This window comes from Neomonachus schauinslandi, chromosome X (genome assembly GCF_002201575.2).
Source record: "Neomonachus schauinslandi chromosome X, ASM220157v2, whole genome shotgun sequence".
NCBI lineage: Eukaryota > Metazoa > Chordata > Mammalia > Carnivora > Phocidae > Neomonachus > Neomonachus schauinslandi.
The window spans coordinates 113,569,213-113,583,393 of record NC_058419.1 but is presented as its reverse complement, the minus strand read 5'-3'; the positions used below and the strand labels follow the sequence as shown (position 1 = coordinate 113,583,393).

The 14,181-nt window shown below is 42.0% G+C and overlaps 1 protein-coding gene across 4 annotated transcripts in view; it reads left to right on the top strand.

Annotated features, from left to right (window-relative positions):
- Window positions 1-13,659, top strand: part of TXLNG (taxilin gamma) — a 65,530-nt gene extending 51,871 nt beyond the window's left edge. For 3 of the 4 annotated variants that reach the window (XM_021680966.1, XM_044911996.1, XM_044911997.1), the window contains 3 exons: window positions 6,870-6,962; window positions 9,584-9,679; window positions 10,681-13,659. In XM_021680966.1, coding sequence (XP_021536641.1) covers window positions 6,870-6,962; window positions 9,584-9,679; window positions 10,681-11,001 — 510 coding nt within the window. In that variant the 3' untranslated portion in view covers window positions 11,002-13,659. Of the gene's footprint in view, window positions 1-6,869; window positions 6,963-9,583; window positions 9,680-10,476; window positions 10,537-10,680 lie in introns of those variants that run through there. The other variant, XM_021680974.2, reaches the window with a different exon arrangement.
- The last annotated feature ends 522 nt before the right edge of the window (window positions 13,660-14,181 follow it).

Here is a 14,181-nt window from a genome sequence, read left to right as displayed (position 1 = left end):
TGATTTGGATTTCCCTGATGGCTAATGATGATGAACATTTTTTCATGTGTCTGTTAGCCATTTGTATGTCTTCTTCAGAGAAGTGTCTTTTCATGTCTTCTGCCCACTTTTTGACTTGATTATTTGTCTTTTGGGTGTTGCGTTTGAGAAGTTCTTTATAGATCTTGGATACTAGCCCTTTATCTGTAGTGTCATTTGCAAATATCTTCTCCCATTCTGTGGGTTGCCTCTTTGTTTTGTTGACTGTTTCCTTTGCTGTGCAGAAGCTTTTTATCTTGATAAAGTCCCAAAAGTTCATTTTTGCTTTTGTTTCACTAGCTTTTGGAGATGTATCTTGAAAGAAGTTGCTGTGGGCGATGTCAAAGAGGTTACTGCCTATGTTCTCCTCTAGGATTTGGATGGATTCCTGTCTCACATTGAGGTCTTTCATCCACTTTGAGTTTATCTTTGTGAATGGTGTTAGAATGGTCGAGTTTCATTCTTCTGCATGTGGCTGTCCAATTTTCCCAGCACCATTTATTGAAGAGACTTTTTTCCATTGCATGTTTTTTCCTGCTTTGCCAAAGATTAGTTGACCATAGAGTTGAGGGTCCATATCTGGGTTCTCTATTCTGTTCCATTGGTCTGTATGTCTGTTTTTGTGCCAGTACCATGCTGTCTTGGTGATCACAGCTTTGTAATATAGCTTGAAATCGGGCAACGTGATGCCCCTAGCTTTGTTTTTCTTTTTCAACATTTCCTTGGTGATTCGGGGTCTTTTCTGATTCCATACAAATTTTAGGATTGTTTGTTCCAGCGCTTTGAAAAATGTCATTGGAGTTTTGATCGGGATGGCATTGAAGGTATAGATTGCTCTGGGTAGCATAGACATTTTAACAATGTTTATTCTTCTGATCCATGAGCATGGAATATTTTTCCATCTTTTTGTGTCGTCTTCAATTTCTTTCATGAGTGTTTTGTAGTTCCTAGAGTATAGATCCTTTACCGCTTTGATTAGGTTTATTCCGAGGTATCTTATGGTTTTTGGTGCTATTGTAAATGGAATCGTTTCTCTAATTTCTCTTTCTACAGCTGCGTTGTTAGTGTCTAAGAAAGCAACTGATTTCTGTGCATTGATTTTTGTATCCTGCCACATTACTGAATTGCTGGATGAGTTCTAGTAATTTGGGGGTGGAGTCTTTTGGGTTTTCCACATAAAGTATCATGTCGTCTGCAAAAAGAGAGTTTGACTTCTTCTTTGCCAATTTGAATACCTTTTATTTCTTTTTGTTGTCTGATTGCTGTTGCTAGGACTTCTAGTACTATGTTGAACAATAGTGGCGAGAGTGGGCATCCTTGACGTGTTCCTGATCTTAAGGGAAAGGCTCTCAGCTTTTCCCCATTGAGGATGATATTCGCTGTGGGTTTTTCATAGTTGGATTTTATGAACTTGAGGAATGTTCCCTCTATCCCTATACTCTGGAGAGTTTTAATCAGGAAAGGATGTTGTATTTTGTCATCTGCATCAATTGATAGGACCATATGGTTCTTCTCCCTCCTCTTATTAATGTGTTCTATCACATTGATTGATTTGCGAATGTTGAACCACCCTTGCACCCTGGGGATAAATCCCACTTGGTCGTGGTGGATGATCCTTTTAATGTATTGTTGGATCCTATTAGCTAGGATTTTGTTGAGGATTTTGGAATCCATATTCATCAGGGATATCGGTCTGAAATTCTCCTTTTTGATGGGGTCTTTGCCTGGTTTGGGGATTAAGGTAATGCTGGCCTCATAGAATGAGTTTGGAAGTTTTCCTTCTGTTTCTGTTTTTTGAAACAGCTTCAGTAGAATAGGTATTATTTCTTCTTTGAATGTTTGGTAGAATTCCCCAGGGAATCCATCAGGCCCTGGACTCTTGTTTTTTGGGAGGTTTTGGATCACTGCTTCAATCTCGTTACTGGTTATTGGCCTATTCAGGTTGTCAATTTCTTCCTGTTTCAGTCTTGGCAGCTTATAGGTTTCCAGGAAGGCTTCCATTTCATCCAGATTGCTCAGTTTATTGGCATATAGTTGTTGATAATGATTTCTAATAATTGTTTCTATTTCCTTGGTGTTAGTCGTGATCTCTCCCCTTTCATTCATAATTGTATTAATTTGGGTCCTTTCTCTTTTCTTTTAGATAAGTCTGGCCAGTGGCTTATCGATCTTATTAATTCTTTCAAAGAACCAACTTCTAGTTTCGTTGATCTGATCTACTGTGTTTCTGTTTTCTAATTCATTGATTTCTGCTCTAATTTTAATTATTTCTCTTCTAGTGCATGGCTTAGGTGTCGTTTGTTGCTTTTTCTCTAGTTCTTTAAGGTGTAGAGTTAGTTGGTGAATTCGGGATTTTTCTATTTTTTTGAGTGAGGCTTGGATGGCTATGTATTTCCCCCTTAGGACTGCCTTTGCAGTATCCCATAGGTTTTGGACTGATGTGTTTTTGTTCTCATTGATTTCCATGAATTGTTTAACTTCTTTGATTTCTTGGTTAACCCAAACATTCTTGAGCAGAGTGGTCTTTAGCTTCCAAGTGTTTGAATTTCTGCCAATTTTTTTCTTGTGATTGAGTTCCAGTTTTAGAGCATTGTGGTCTGAGAATATGCAGGGAATAATCTCAATCTTTTGGTATCGGTTGAGACCTGATTTGTGACCCAGTATGTGGTTTATTCTGGAGAAAGTTCCATGTGCGCTCGAGAAGAATGAGTATTCTGTTGTTTTAGGGTGGAATGTTCTGTAAATATCTATGAGGTCCATCTGGTCCAATGTGTCATTCAAAGCTCTTGTTTCCTTGTTGATTTTCTGCTTAGATGATCTGTCCATTGCTGAGAGTGGAGTATTGAGGTCTCCTACAATTAATGTATTGTTATCAATATGACTCTTTATTTTGGTTAACAGTTGGCTTATGTAGATGGCTGCTCCCATGTTGGGGGCATAGATATTTACAATTGTTAGATCTTCGTGTTGGATAGACCCTTTAAGAATGATATAGTGTCCTTCTGTGTCTCTAATTACAGACTTTAGTTTAAAATCTAATTTGTCTGATATAAGAATTGCTACCCCAGCTTTCTTTTGAGGTCCGCTGGCATGGAAGATGGATCTCCATCCCTTCACTTTCAGTCTGGATATATCTTTAAGTTCAAAATGAGTCTCTTGTAGATAGCATATGGATGGGTCCTGTCTTTTTATCCAATCTGCAACCCTGTGCCGTTTTATGGGAGCGTTTAGGCCATTCACGTTGAGAGTGATTATTGAAAGATATGAATTAATTGTCATCATGTTGCCTGTGAAGATGTTGTTTTTATAGATTGTCCCTGTAAATTTCTGTTGTATATCACTCTTGGGGTCTTTCTCCTTTTATAGAACCCCCCCCCCTTAATATTTCTTGCAGGGCCGGCTTAGTGGTCACATATTCTTTCAGTTTCTGCCGGTCGTGGAAGCTCTGCATCTCTCCATCCATTCTAAATGAAAGCCTTGCCGGATAAAGTATTCTTGGCTGCATGTTCTTCTCATTTAGTACCCTGAATATGTCTTGCCAGGCCTTTCTGGCTTGCCAGGTCTCTGTGGATAGGTCTGACGTTATTCTGATGTTCCTCCCTCTGTACGTAAGGAATCTCTTCCCCCTAACTGCCCTTAAGATGGTTTCCTTGGTTCTAAGATTTGCAAGTTTTACTATTACATGCCAGGGTGTTGGCCTGTTTTCCTTGATCTTGGGAGGGTTCCTCTCTGCCTCTAGGATGCGAATGTTTGTTTCATTCCCCAGATTAGGGAAGTTCTCAGCTACGATTTGCTCAAATAAATCTTCTAGTCCTCTCTCTCTCTCTCCACTCCCTCCGGGATTCCAATTATTCTGACATTGGAACGCTTCATGGTGTCACTTATTTCTCTGATTCTATTTTCATGGATTCTGAGTTGTTTTTCCTGGCCACCTCTTTTCCCTTTTTATCTATTATATTGTCTTCCAGGTCGCTTATTTGCTCTTCTGCCTCAGTTACCCTAGCTGTTAGATTATCTAGATTGGATTGGATCTCATTGATAGCATTTTTAAGTTCTGCCAATTCACCTTTCATTTCTGCCTTTAGAGACTCTATTTTGCCATTAATTGGTTTCTCCATCCTAGCCATTGTCTTCACAATTGCTAGCCTGAATTCCATCTCCGACATCTTGGTTGTATCTGCATCCATTTGTAAATCTGCAGCATAAGTCATAATCTCTTTTTCTTTTCTATTTTGGGGGCTCCTCCTCCTAGTCATTCTGTTGATGGGTGTTTGAGGGAATGTATAGAGTCCAAATTATTGACCAGAGCCCAAGCAAGATGCACCTGTTTTCTTGGGACCTTAGGGTTGCTGGCCTCTTGTTTTCCCAGCCTGTCTTCTGGGGGAGGGGCCTGCCGTGCTGTTCCTCAGGCTCTCCTTTATTCTATCAATGTGGAATGTCACATTTATTGATTTGTATATGTTGAACTATCCTTGCATCATCATAGGGATGAATCCCATTTGGTCATGGTCTGTGATGTTTTTAATGTGCTATTGAATTTGGTTTACTAGTATTTAGTTGAGAATTTTTGCAGCTATATTCATCAGGGATGTTGGCCTGTAGTTTTCTTATCGTATCCTTATCTGGCTTTGATATCAGGGTAAAGGCTGACCTTATATAAAATAAGCTGGGGAGTGTCCCTTCTCTTCGATTTTTTGGGAAGAGTTTAGGAAGAATTGACATTCATTCTTCTTTAAATGTTTGGTGGAATTCACCCATGAGACCATCTGGGCCTAGGCTTTTCTTAGTTGCTTCCCTATTTTTCAACCCAAACCCTTTAAGTTTGTCCTAATGCAGTCTTTCTCTGTATTTTGTCTTAATGTGGAGTAAGGGTAGCAGATGCTGCCTCCCCACTCAAAGGAAAGGTACAGAAAAGACTTTCCATGTCTTTATGGACAGGTGAAATTAGGCGTTTACCTATAGTCCACCCTTTTCCAAGTAACTAGATTACATTCTGTTGAAAAACGTATTCGTTTTAAAAGTTTATTAAATAATACATTTATATTTAATGTAAGGTCTCTGAAGTAGTTCTAAAATGCACTGACACATTGAGACTAGTCTGAATCTTTATGAGCCCCTCTTTTGAATGCTGTTTTTGTCTTTGGGCATGTTTTGCGATGTGATGCTTATTTCCTAGAAAAGTAGCCTAACTTTGAAAATTCAAGAAGTTTTTTGAACTTTGCACTATAACCTAGGATTGTGCTAGATTGCTTCTAGGAAATTTGAACCCCTTGTTAGCTGTGTAAACTCAGTTGTCCATATAAATGGAGAAGAGTGTTGATGTGGAAAATGCATATAAAGTCTATTTATATACGGCTTTGGAAGATAGACTTTAATGTGGGAGTCCTTGCCAAGTCTCCAGTGCAGAGCACTGGAGGACCCTTCTGTGAAGCTCCCAGGCAGCTCTGATGCTGTTGGGACTGTTACTGGTGAAACTTCTGTTGTCCGCGATCTGTGTCACCCTGGGTCACGTTATCTGATCATTAGTTTGTTGCCTTTGCTGTCCCATCTTCCTTTTCCTAGTCCCTAAATGTGGCTGTCCTTGCCGAGAGTTGGTCTCATTCCATGCTCTTACCATGTTAATTTCCAGCATTTGTTGAGGATAGAGTCGAATTGGTGTTGGTTGACCCGTTGTTCTGTAATGCAGGCATGTAAGTCCAGGTGTGAGGGTAGTTGCCACTTAGGAATTACCCAGTGTGGGCCAGCATTGAGCTTTCCGATGGGACAGTCTACCTGGATGTTCCATCTTCAAGAAAAACAGCTATGAACATGCATTTAAAACTTTAGATATTCTACAGTGCACCAGGGATAGTATGCTTATTATAAGCAGGATAATTTACAGTATTTGAAGTGTACTTTAGAGCCATGGTCCCCAACATCCAAATCAATCAAAATCAAAGCAGTCAAAAGACCCCATCCCACTGAATTCTACCCCCCTCCCCAGGCCAGTGCTTCATCTTCTGTTTTGTTTTCCTGCCTCTGTTAAGGAGAGAGCTATCCTTGATACCAAGCTAAGAACTGTGCAGGTGGTGTTTTAAAAGAATGCTCTTGGGGCACCTGGGTGGCTCAGATGGTTAAGCATCTGCCTTCAGCTCAGGTCATGATCCCAGGGTCCTGGGATCGAGCCCCACATCGGGCTCCTGGCTCAGCGAGGAGCCTGCTTCTCCCTCTGCCTCTGCCTCTCTCCCTGCTCATGCTTTCTCTCTCTCTCTCTCTGTATCTCTGTGTCTCAAATGAACAAATAAAATCTTTAAAAAAAAAATTTAAGGGCGCCTGGGTGGCTCAGTTGCTTGGGTGACTGCCTTCGGCTCAGGTCATGATCCTGGAGTCCCTGGATCGAGTCCCGCATCGGGCTCCCTGCTCGGCAGGGAGTCTGCTTCTCCCTCTGACCCTCCCCCCTCTCATGTGCTCTCTCTCATTCTCTCTCTCAAATAAATAAATTAAAAAAAAAAAAAAAAAAAAAAAAAAAAAAAATTTAAAAAAATAAAAAAATTCTTTTTTTGCATGGACAATTTTTCAGATACAAGGAGAGGAAATTGGTGGATTGGAGCTAGTAAATATTTGTACATTTTAAACATTTACATCTAAGGATGTTTAAGTCACCAAAATTTCCTAAGTTTCCATGAATTTCTGTGGGTTATAGAACTTCAGCTGTCTCTGTGTGGTAGCCAAGGGCTGGGTGTATGTTCTTACTTCTGTCACTTGTAATAAGTAACTAACGTGTAACCATATTATGTCCTTTTAGAAAGTCTTTTGGAATCGTTTTAAATCGTTTACCAGGAACTCAGAATATTTCATACTTTTTTCTGTAGCTTTCTCTTTATATGGATAAGTTTGAAGAATTCCAGACTACCATGGCAAAAAGCAACGAACTGTTTACAACCTTCCGGCAGGAGATGGAAAAGGTATTTGCATATTTTAGTAGAATATGACCTAAAAGGGAATTTATAGAAGAAGCTGTTTTAAGCACGGTCACGACCTGGATGAGTTGATGTTCTTATGGTACAGTCTTCATTTCCTCTTTTCTGATCCTCCAGTGGTGTCTCATTTGGTCATTTTGCCCATGGTGTGCCCCACGTAGCTAGTGGTCTCTCTGCTTATTTTAAAGTTTTTTTTTTTTTTTTTTTTATTTGACAGAGAGAGAGAGAGCGAGAGCAGGAACACAAGCAGGGGGAGTGGGAGAGGGAGAAGCAGGCTTCCTGCCGAGCCGGGAGCCCGATGTGGGACTCGATCCCAGGACCCTGGGATCATGACCTGAGCCGAAGGCAGACGCTTAACGACTGAGCCACCCAGGCGCCCTCTGCTTATTTTAAATACTAGCTTTATTAAAGTTAATTCCTCTATTAAATACAATTTGTTGTTACACATAAAGTGGTTTCTTTTTTGTTGTGTCTTTTGTTTTATTCACTCAGGTGACACCCCACCCCTCCTTCACAAAGCTCTGTGTTTTTGGAGATTATTTAAAGACAACCAAGCCCAGAACAGTAATTACACATTTTGGTTGGTTTTATATATACATACACACACACACACATTTATGTATGTATCTTTATTTATATGTAATCAAAATATGTCAGTGTTTCCACCTTTTTTTTATTTTTTTTTTTTAAAGTAATCTCCACACCCAACATGGGGCTCGAACTCGCAACCCTGAGATCAAGAGTTGCGCGCTCCACTGACTGAGCCGGCCAGGTGCCCCAGTGTTTCTACCTTTTTAGCTTTTTTTTTTTTTTTAACTACCACTGAATTCTTTCTACTTCAACCAAACCCATTCTTTCTTTGGCTTCTTTTTAATTTTCCTGCCTACGTTAAGGAAAGCGATATCCTTGATACCAAGCTGAGAACCAGAATATATACATATGTATCTATCTGTCCGTCCATCCATCCGTCCTTATTTTATGTGGCATATTCCCCTTAACATGGGGCTTTATAAGATGGTGGTGGGTTGGGGAGAAGTAGAGCGGTGCCTGGCACTTTGTAAGCATTCAGTAGATGTTAGTTGTGACTATAACTAGATCTTAAATAGTGGCTGGGAGTGTGTGCTCTGGGTGATGTCCCAGTTGCATCATATAATGTGTGACTGGGCACAAGTTGCTTAACCTTTCTGGGTCTTCCTCTCAAAATAACAAAAATACCCTCCATAAAGTGGAGTATTTCAGACAGTGCTTGGCCACGTTAAGTGCTCAAATGACCACCTGCAGGTATTTTTAGACCCGGTAGCCTGGAGAATTTGGTGAGTAGTGGATTAGTTCTGCGTGCCAGTCCTTTCAGCTGAGGCTGCAGTCGAGGGCGCTCTTGTGCACAGCGGGCGCCTCAGCTGGCCTGCGGCATCCGCGCACTGTTGAGGCTGAACGGAGTTTAAGATGGGCTCTCCAGTCGCTGTCCTTCGCTGCTCGTGGCGGAGAGATCACTGTCGGTCGGCACTCAAGCCAAATGTTGCGCGAGCTCGTCCCGTGGCCTTGTCGCACTGTGCCTTGTGCTGCAGTTTTGTGGGTGATCACCCACAGCACAGGGCATCGGCGCTGTTGTAGCCTTGTCGTCCCTGACAGCGCCTGGCTCCGTGCCCCACCTGGGACCAGAGCTGGGCACAGTCAACAGTGCATGGAGGAATCTTGGAAGCAGGCTCAGTGACAGGCACACAGAAGTCTCATGGTGAATTTCTGAGAACTGGGTTCTTGTAGTACAGGTTTAAGAATGTTCCCTGTATTTGGGGGCCCATTCAGGTTTTGCTAAAGAGAGAAGTGAGTTGTGGGGATGCCCAAAGCTAAGGATAAAACTACTACTATCTTTTTCTTGGTCACAGGAATGTTCCCAAAGGGACACTGCCTATAGTTTTTTTTTTTTTAAGATTTTATTTATCTGACAGAGAGAGACACAGCGAGAGAGGGAACACAAGCAGCGGGAGTGGGAGAGGGAGAAGCAGGCTTCCCGCCGAGCAGGGAGCCCGATGTGGGGCTCGATCCCAGGCCTCTGGGATCAGGACCTGAGCCGAAGGCAGACGCATAACCAACTGAGCCACCCAGGCGCCCCTATGGTTCTGAGATTGATGTGGTCTTGGAGGTTGTGGTAGATCAGCAATTCTGAATCTTTGGGGGGAGCTGGAAACCCCTATCCTTCCAAGAACCAGACAAATTAGTTTAATGAATAGAAAACCCCTAACCTGGACATGTTTTTGTACAGCCCGGGGAGGTCTCCTTGTTAACCCCAGCTGGAATGAAAGACGCACTCCAGCCTAAGTTAGAGTTCACAGTGTGCTGTCTGACCGCTTCCTCCATGTGCTGCTGCCTCTGAAATTGAGGAGGTTAGGTTTGTTTTTCTCATCATTTGAAACCCCTACTTCGGTTCTGCTGCTGCCACCGCAGGAGGCCCTGAGATCAGCTCTGCTGCCGACGCACAGACATAGCGGTCCGCTGCGCGCGGCTGGGGCAACGATGGGGCTGGGGTGGAACAGACCTTCTTGTGGTGGGACAGGGTGGAGAGAGAGATGGAACTGAGAATTTACATTTGCAACTGTGTTGATTGACAGATGACAAAGAAAATTAAAAAACTGGAAAAAGAAACCATAATATGGCGTACCAAATGGGAAAACAACAACAAAGCACTTCTGCAAATGGCTGAAGAGGTGAGGTAGTTTCCCATGATGAAGGTGTGTTTGTCATCATGGGGACTCATGAAGCCCCAGCACCTAACAGGGCACGGGGCGCGTGGTGACACCAGTGCCAGAGTTGACGGCTCTGGCCAGAGCTGGGGGTGGGGGGTAGCGCCGTAGAACCTGCACATGTCTTTCAGGCTTGCAGGTGGGGGGCCCTGAGGGAGGTACTGCATTTCCTGCCGTGCAGTTGATTAACCCAGGCTTATGCTGGAGATGGCCATAAAGCTTCGAGATTTTCCTTGCTTCTATAGCAGTGATTTCTCAGTGGAGCTTGCGTTGAACTCGAGCTTGTTAAGACCACGATGGCTAGGTTCCACCCAAAGTTGGCTCGACTAGTTCTGGGGTGGGGTTGCAGAATCTTTCTGCCAAGTATCCAGGTGGGGCTGATGTCACCGCCACGCGGCCCATCTCCAGAAATGCTGAGCACATTGCCCAGGGCAGGAGTGCGGAGAACAATTCTGGTGCCTTTCTTTTTGCTTTGACTGCGTCTTCAAAAAAAGGCAGCAAAGGAAAAAAAAAAAAAAATTTTTTTTTGGCAGCTGAAATATATCCTCTGCAAACACTAAATTTCACACCTTGCATCTTGTTCTCACCTAAAAATTGGTAGAAGAGAAATCTATGTAGAAAAGAATCCTTTTCTGTGTTTAATCAGGCCCTTAATATTTTGATCTTTAGCTTTGTGAGGAGTATCTTAAAATTTTCTCAATAGTTGATCAATACAAACTGTTTTTAAAAGTGAATTTTGCTTATTTCTTTTGTCACCCCAGAACAGTAGGAACCGTTAGAAGTGTCACGTGGTACCCGTAGATAGGTATGCAGCGAAGCTAGCTACGTGGTCAGGTGGCGTGTGAGGAAACAGTGTGGTCAAGAGGTGATTAAACGAGTTGTTTCTAATATGGCTCAGGTTAATTTGTATCCTTTATGTAACCTCGCTGAATACAAATCACTTTATAAATCTTTTTTCCTTCTAGAAAACTGTCCGTGATAAAGAGTACAAGGCCTTTCAAATCAAATTGGACCGGTTAGAGAAGCTGTGCCGGGCTCTTCAAACCGAGAGGAACGAGCTCAACGAGAGGGTGGAAGTCTTGAAGGAGCAGGTCTTGGGGAGAGCTGCAGGTGACCATCTAGCGCTGCCTGGGACACAGCCCTGCACTGGCCTGGTGGCCCCCAGGGAGCCGAACACTGCTTCTACAGGTGCCCCGGGAGGCCCCCTGGAGGCCATGCCCAGGGCCTCAAAGGAGAAAGCAGCTGTGTCCGCAGGCGCCGCGCCAGGTATCGAGTCCGTTGACTGAAAGGAAGTATGATCACTGTATCGAGAGCTATATTTTGTGTATAACTTTCTGTTAGTAGTAACTATTGTTTTTGTGGTGAAAATTTTCTTACTTTTTCTACCATATCTGTATTTTCTTAGAACTACTGGACTTACGTGGTACAGGAGGCTGCTTAGCGGTTTTGAATAGTTTTCCTCTCTACATTTTCCTCAGCCGTGTTGCACATCTGCTTCATTTCCCTTCATTGGAATGCATGTGACCATCGCCTTGTCCTATCTTCCCTGTTCCTTGCACAGAATTATTCAAATTTCACTCAAGACAGGGCCAATCATCACAAGGGAACTTTGTTCTGATAATGGTTCCTTGATGTGAAAACAATATTGATTCAAACATCCTGCCCCCACCCCCCCATTATTATTACACAAAATCAAGATGATTAGTTTTGTCTAATAGCCCACTTACATGCCAAGTAAAAATAAACTTAGGATTGGGTCAGAAATAAGCATAGCATCTTTGAATCAAATTAGCTTTTTGATAATATTTGTATCACTTGACAAATTGACATGGCTGCAAGCCTCGAATACTCAGTTTTGGCAGATTATGTACATAAAGGTGTCACTTTTAAAGTAGTATATACAGATCATTGGACAAACAAAACAGGCTTAATGTTTGTGACTAAAAACAATCCTACTGCTTTGGTTTCCAGGTTAGAACTAGAACCCATGTTTGAACTTGGACCACCTAAATGTTCACTGTGGAGTATGGTGGTTTGCTTTCAGTTTGGGATTTGGGTACGCATCCTCCCCTTCCCACAGAAGGCGGCCATCGGTAGCCATTGGTAGTTGTCATTTTAAGACAGGGTTAAGTTCATGTGTAGCTTTCATTAAGCAGAAGTCCCTCCGCTGCCATGCTGCCCGCTGGCTATTTGAAATTTCATGTTCGACTGTTTTTGCAAAGCCCGCTAGCAAAGTTCTCCAGGTTTTTAAAACGGGAATTTTAATTGTGGATTATGCTAACTGAAATGGGTTTTATTTCCAAATCAGAAAGACTGAAACCCACACTTTTAACTGTGGGAAGACTTGGCAGAGAGTTTTAGTAGTGAGGATCTATGATGTTTTTGGTCTGATTCTCACCCCTTTTCTTAATTACAGTCTTTTAAGTAAAAAGCCAGTAGTATTATCAAGGTCTCTATACTTGCACTGGGGGAACTTTCCGTATGAAGCACGTTACTTCTCAATTAGTTCTTTAATTTTCCTTTGTTCTTAACAATGTTGAATATGGCTGAGTTATGCAAATGATAACTCAGGTTGCACCATGGAAGTTTGGACTTTGTCCCTGATAAAATTTGCATTGAAATAATTTATGAAATAAAGAGGCTCTACTAGAATTGGTATTAGCACATTCCACGGAGCAAAGCTATCAAACTGACAGTGAAATTGCTCACTGGACTGAATCCGGCCCGTTCTGTCCAGTTAAAAGCGTTTTCTCTTAAAACTGTCTTTGTAAAGTCCTGTCATATTCATGGTCTAAAGTGGGTTAAAGGAATTGGAAAATTGTCTCATAGAAGCTTCCGCCATTGGTCACAGGAGTCAAGGGGCCAGACAGTGGAGGAAAAGAAAACCACAGAGCAGGTGCTCTCATTACGCTGTCAAAAATGAGTCGGAAGCAAAAACAAATATTCTCCTCCTCCAATGGCCTCGTATAAATACTCCTTTCTGCTACTAGATGAAATGAAGGTATATATCAGAAATATAATCTACTTTAAAATTCGTACTAATGATCCTATTTCAAAGAACTCTGCTGGATGTACAGCTCTTACTGTTGAAGCCATTCGTGTAGCCCACCACGTTTCTTTGTGGTGCTTGTCCTGTGTGGAAGATGTAAATCTTGGACGCGTTGCCTATTTTCAAGGGCTTTCTAAAGCAATGTGATTAACAGTCCTTGGCCTGCTGCTTTCGGCTTTTACTAGGTATTTGTAGCTAGATGCGATCGTGGTATTTAAAGGAGCTCGATTGTTTGGGATGCATGAGGGGTCCTTTCCTCCCATTACCCTGTGAATAAACACAAGCGGGCCCCTCTGCAGCCACCCTCCTAAAGCAGTCACCTCACCAGCCCAGTGTTGTGGCTTTGTAGCACACCCTGTATCCACCGTATTCTAGAACACTGTAATGCTGTCAGGCTGGTCCAGAAAAGGCTTAAATGTCACATTTCCTTCAGATGCATTTGTTGCACCATCATGCAATCTTGCTGTGTATTATTTATAGTGGCGGTAGACTCCGAGGAGTAGAGAATACTTGGGTCTTGGATCATGGACCATTTCATCCTCAGACTTGTTAGGAGTACATTTCTTGGTCTTGAGACCAGTGTTTTTTAGTTATGTATGCAACTGCCTTTATTACACCTGGTTATCACAATTCAATTCTCAGGTGTTGCAGAAAAATCTACCTCTTTCAGACTGTAGATGGAAATAACTGTGAAAAACAAATGCAGAGATCTTCTAGTTTGTGCTAAACACACGGCTTTATTTTTACAGCCCACGTCTTTCATGAGGATACGAATTGTTCAGAGGCAGTCTTGTTTTGCTTTTCAGAGACATTTTGTAGAGATTTTTCACTAATGTGAATCTGATTTTATCTACTCAATTCTGTATAGATTAAGTAAATATGTATGATAAATTTAACAGTTTCTGTGTATTTTGTTGCACATGTGACCTTACCTGTGTAACAACCACAAGGACCGCTGTAGATGGTTGGTTTCTCAGGCCTTAGAAAGGATGGAGCAGCAGCTCACCCCTGGGACTGGGTGGCAGAAGACTCATTTTATGTAGCCAGACCTCTGTGCCTATTATTTTTTTTTTCTTTAGGAAAAAAAGACTTAAAAAAAAACTTAAGTTCAGCTGCTGTCAAACCTTAAAAAAAAAAAAAAAGACTATGCATTTCCACAAGTCTTGGCTTTTCCTAGCACATCCATTTGAATAGCGAGAATTAGGTGTATTATAGAGGTAAATAGGGAATGATCTAATTTGAAGAGCAAAAAGTATTTAAGCACATACAATCAAATGTAAGAGGGACCAGCCAACTTTATTTTGTCATCAAAATGTAAGAGGGACCAGCCAACTTTATTTTAGACTTAATGGGCTACACGGTTTTGTTGTTCCTAGCTGGCAGCTCCTACAAAATCGGTTGAGGGGCCAACCTGGTT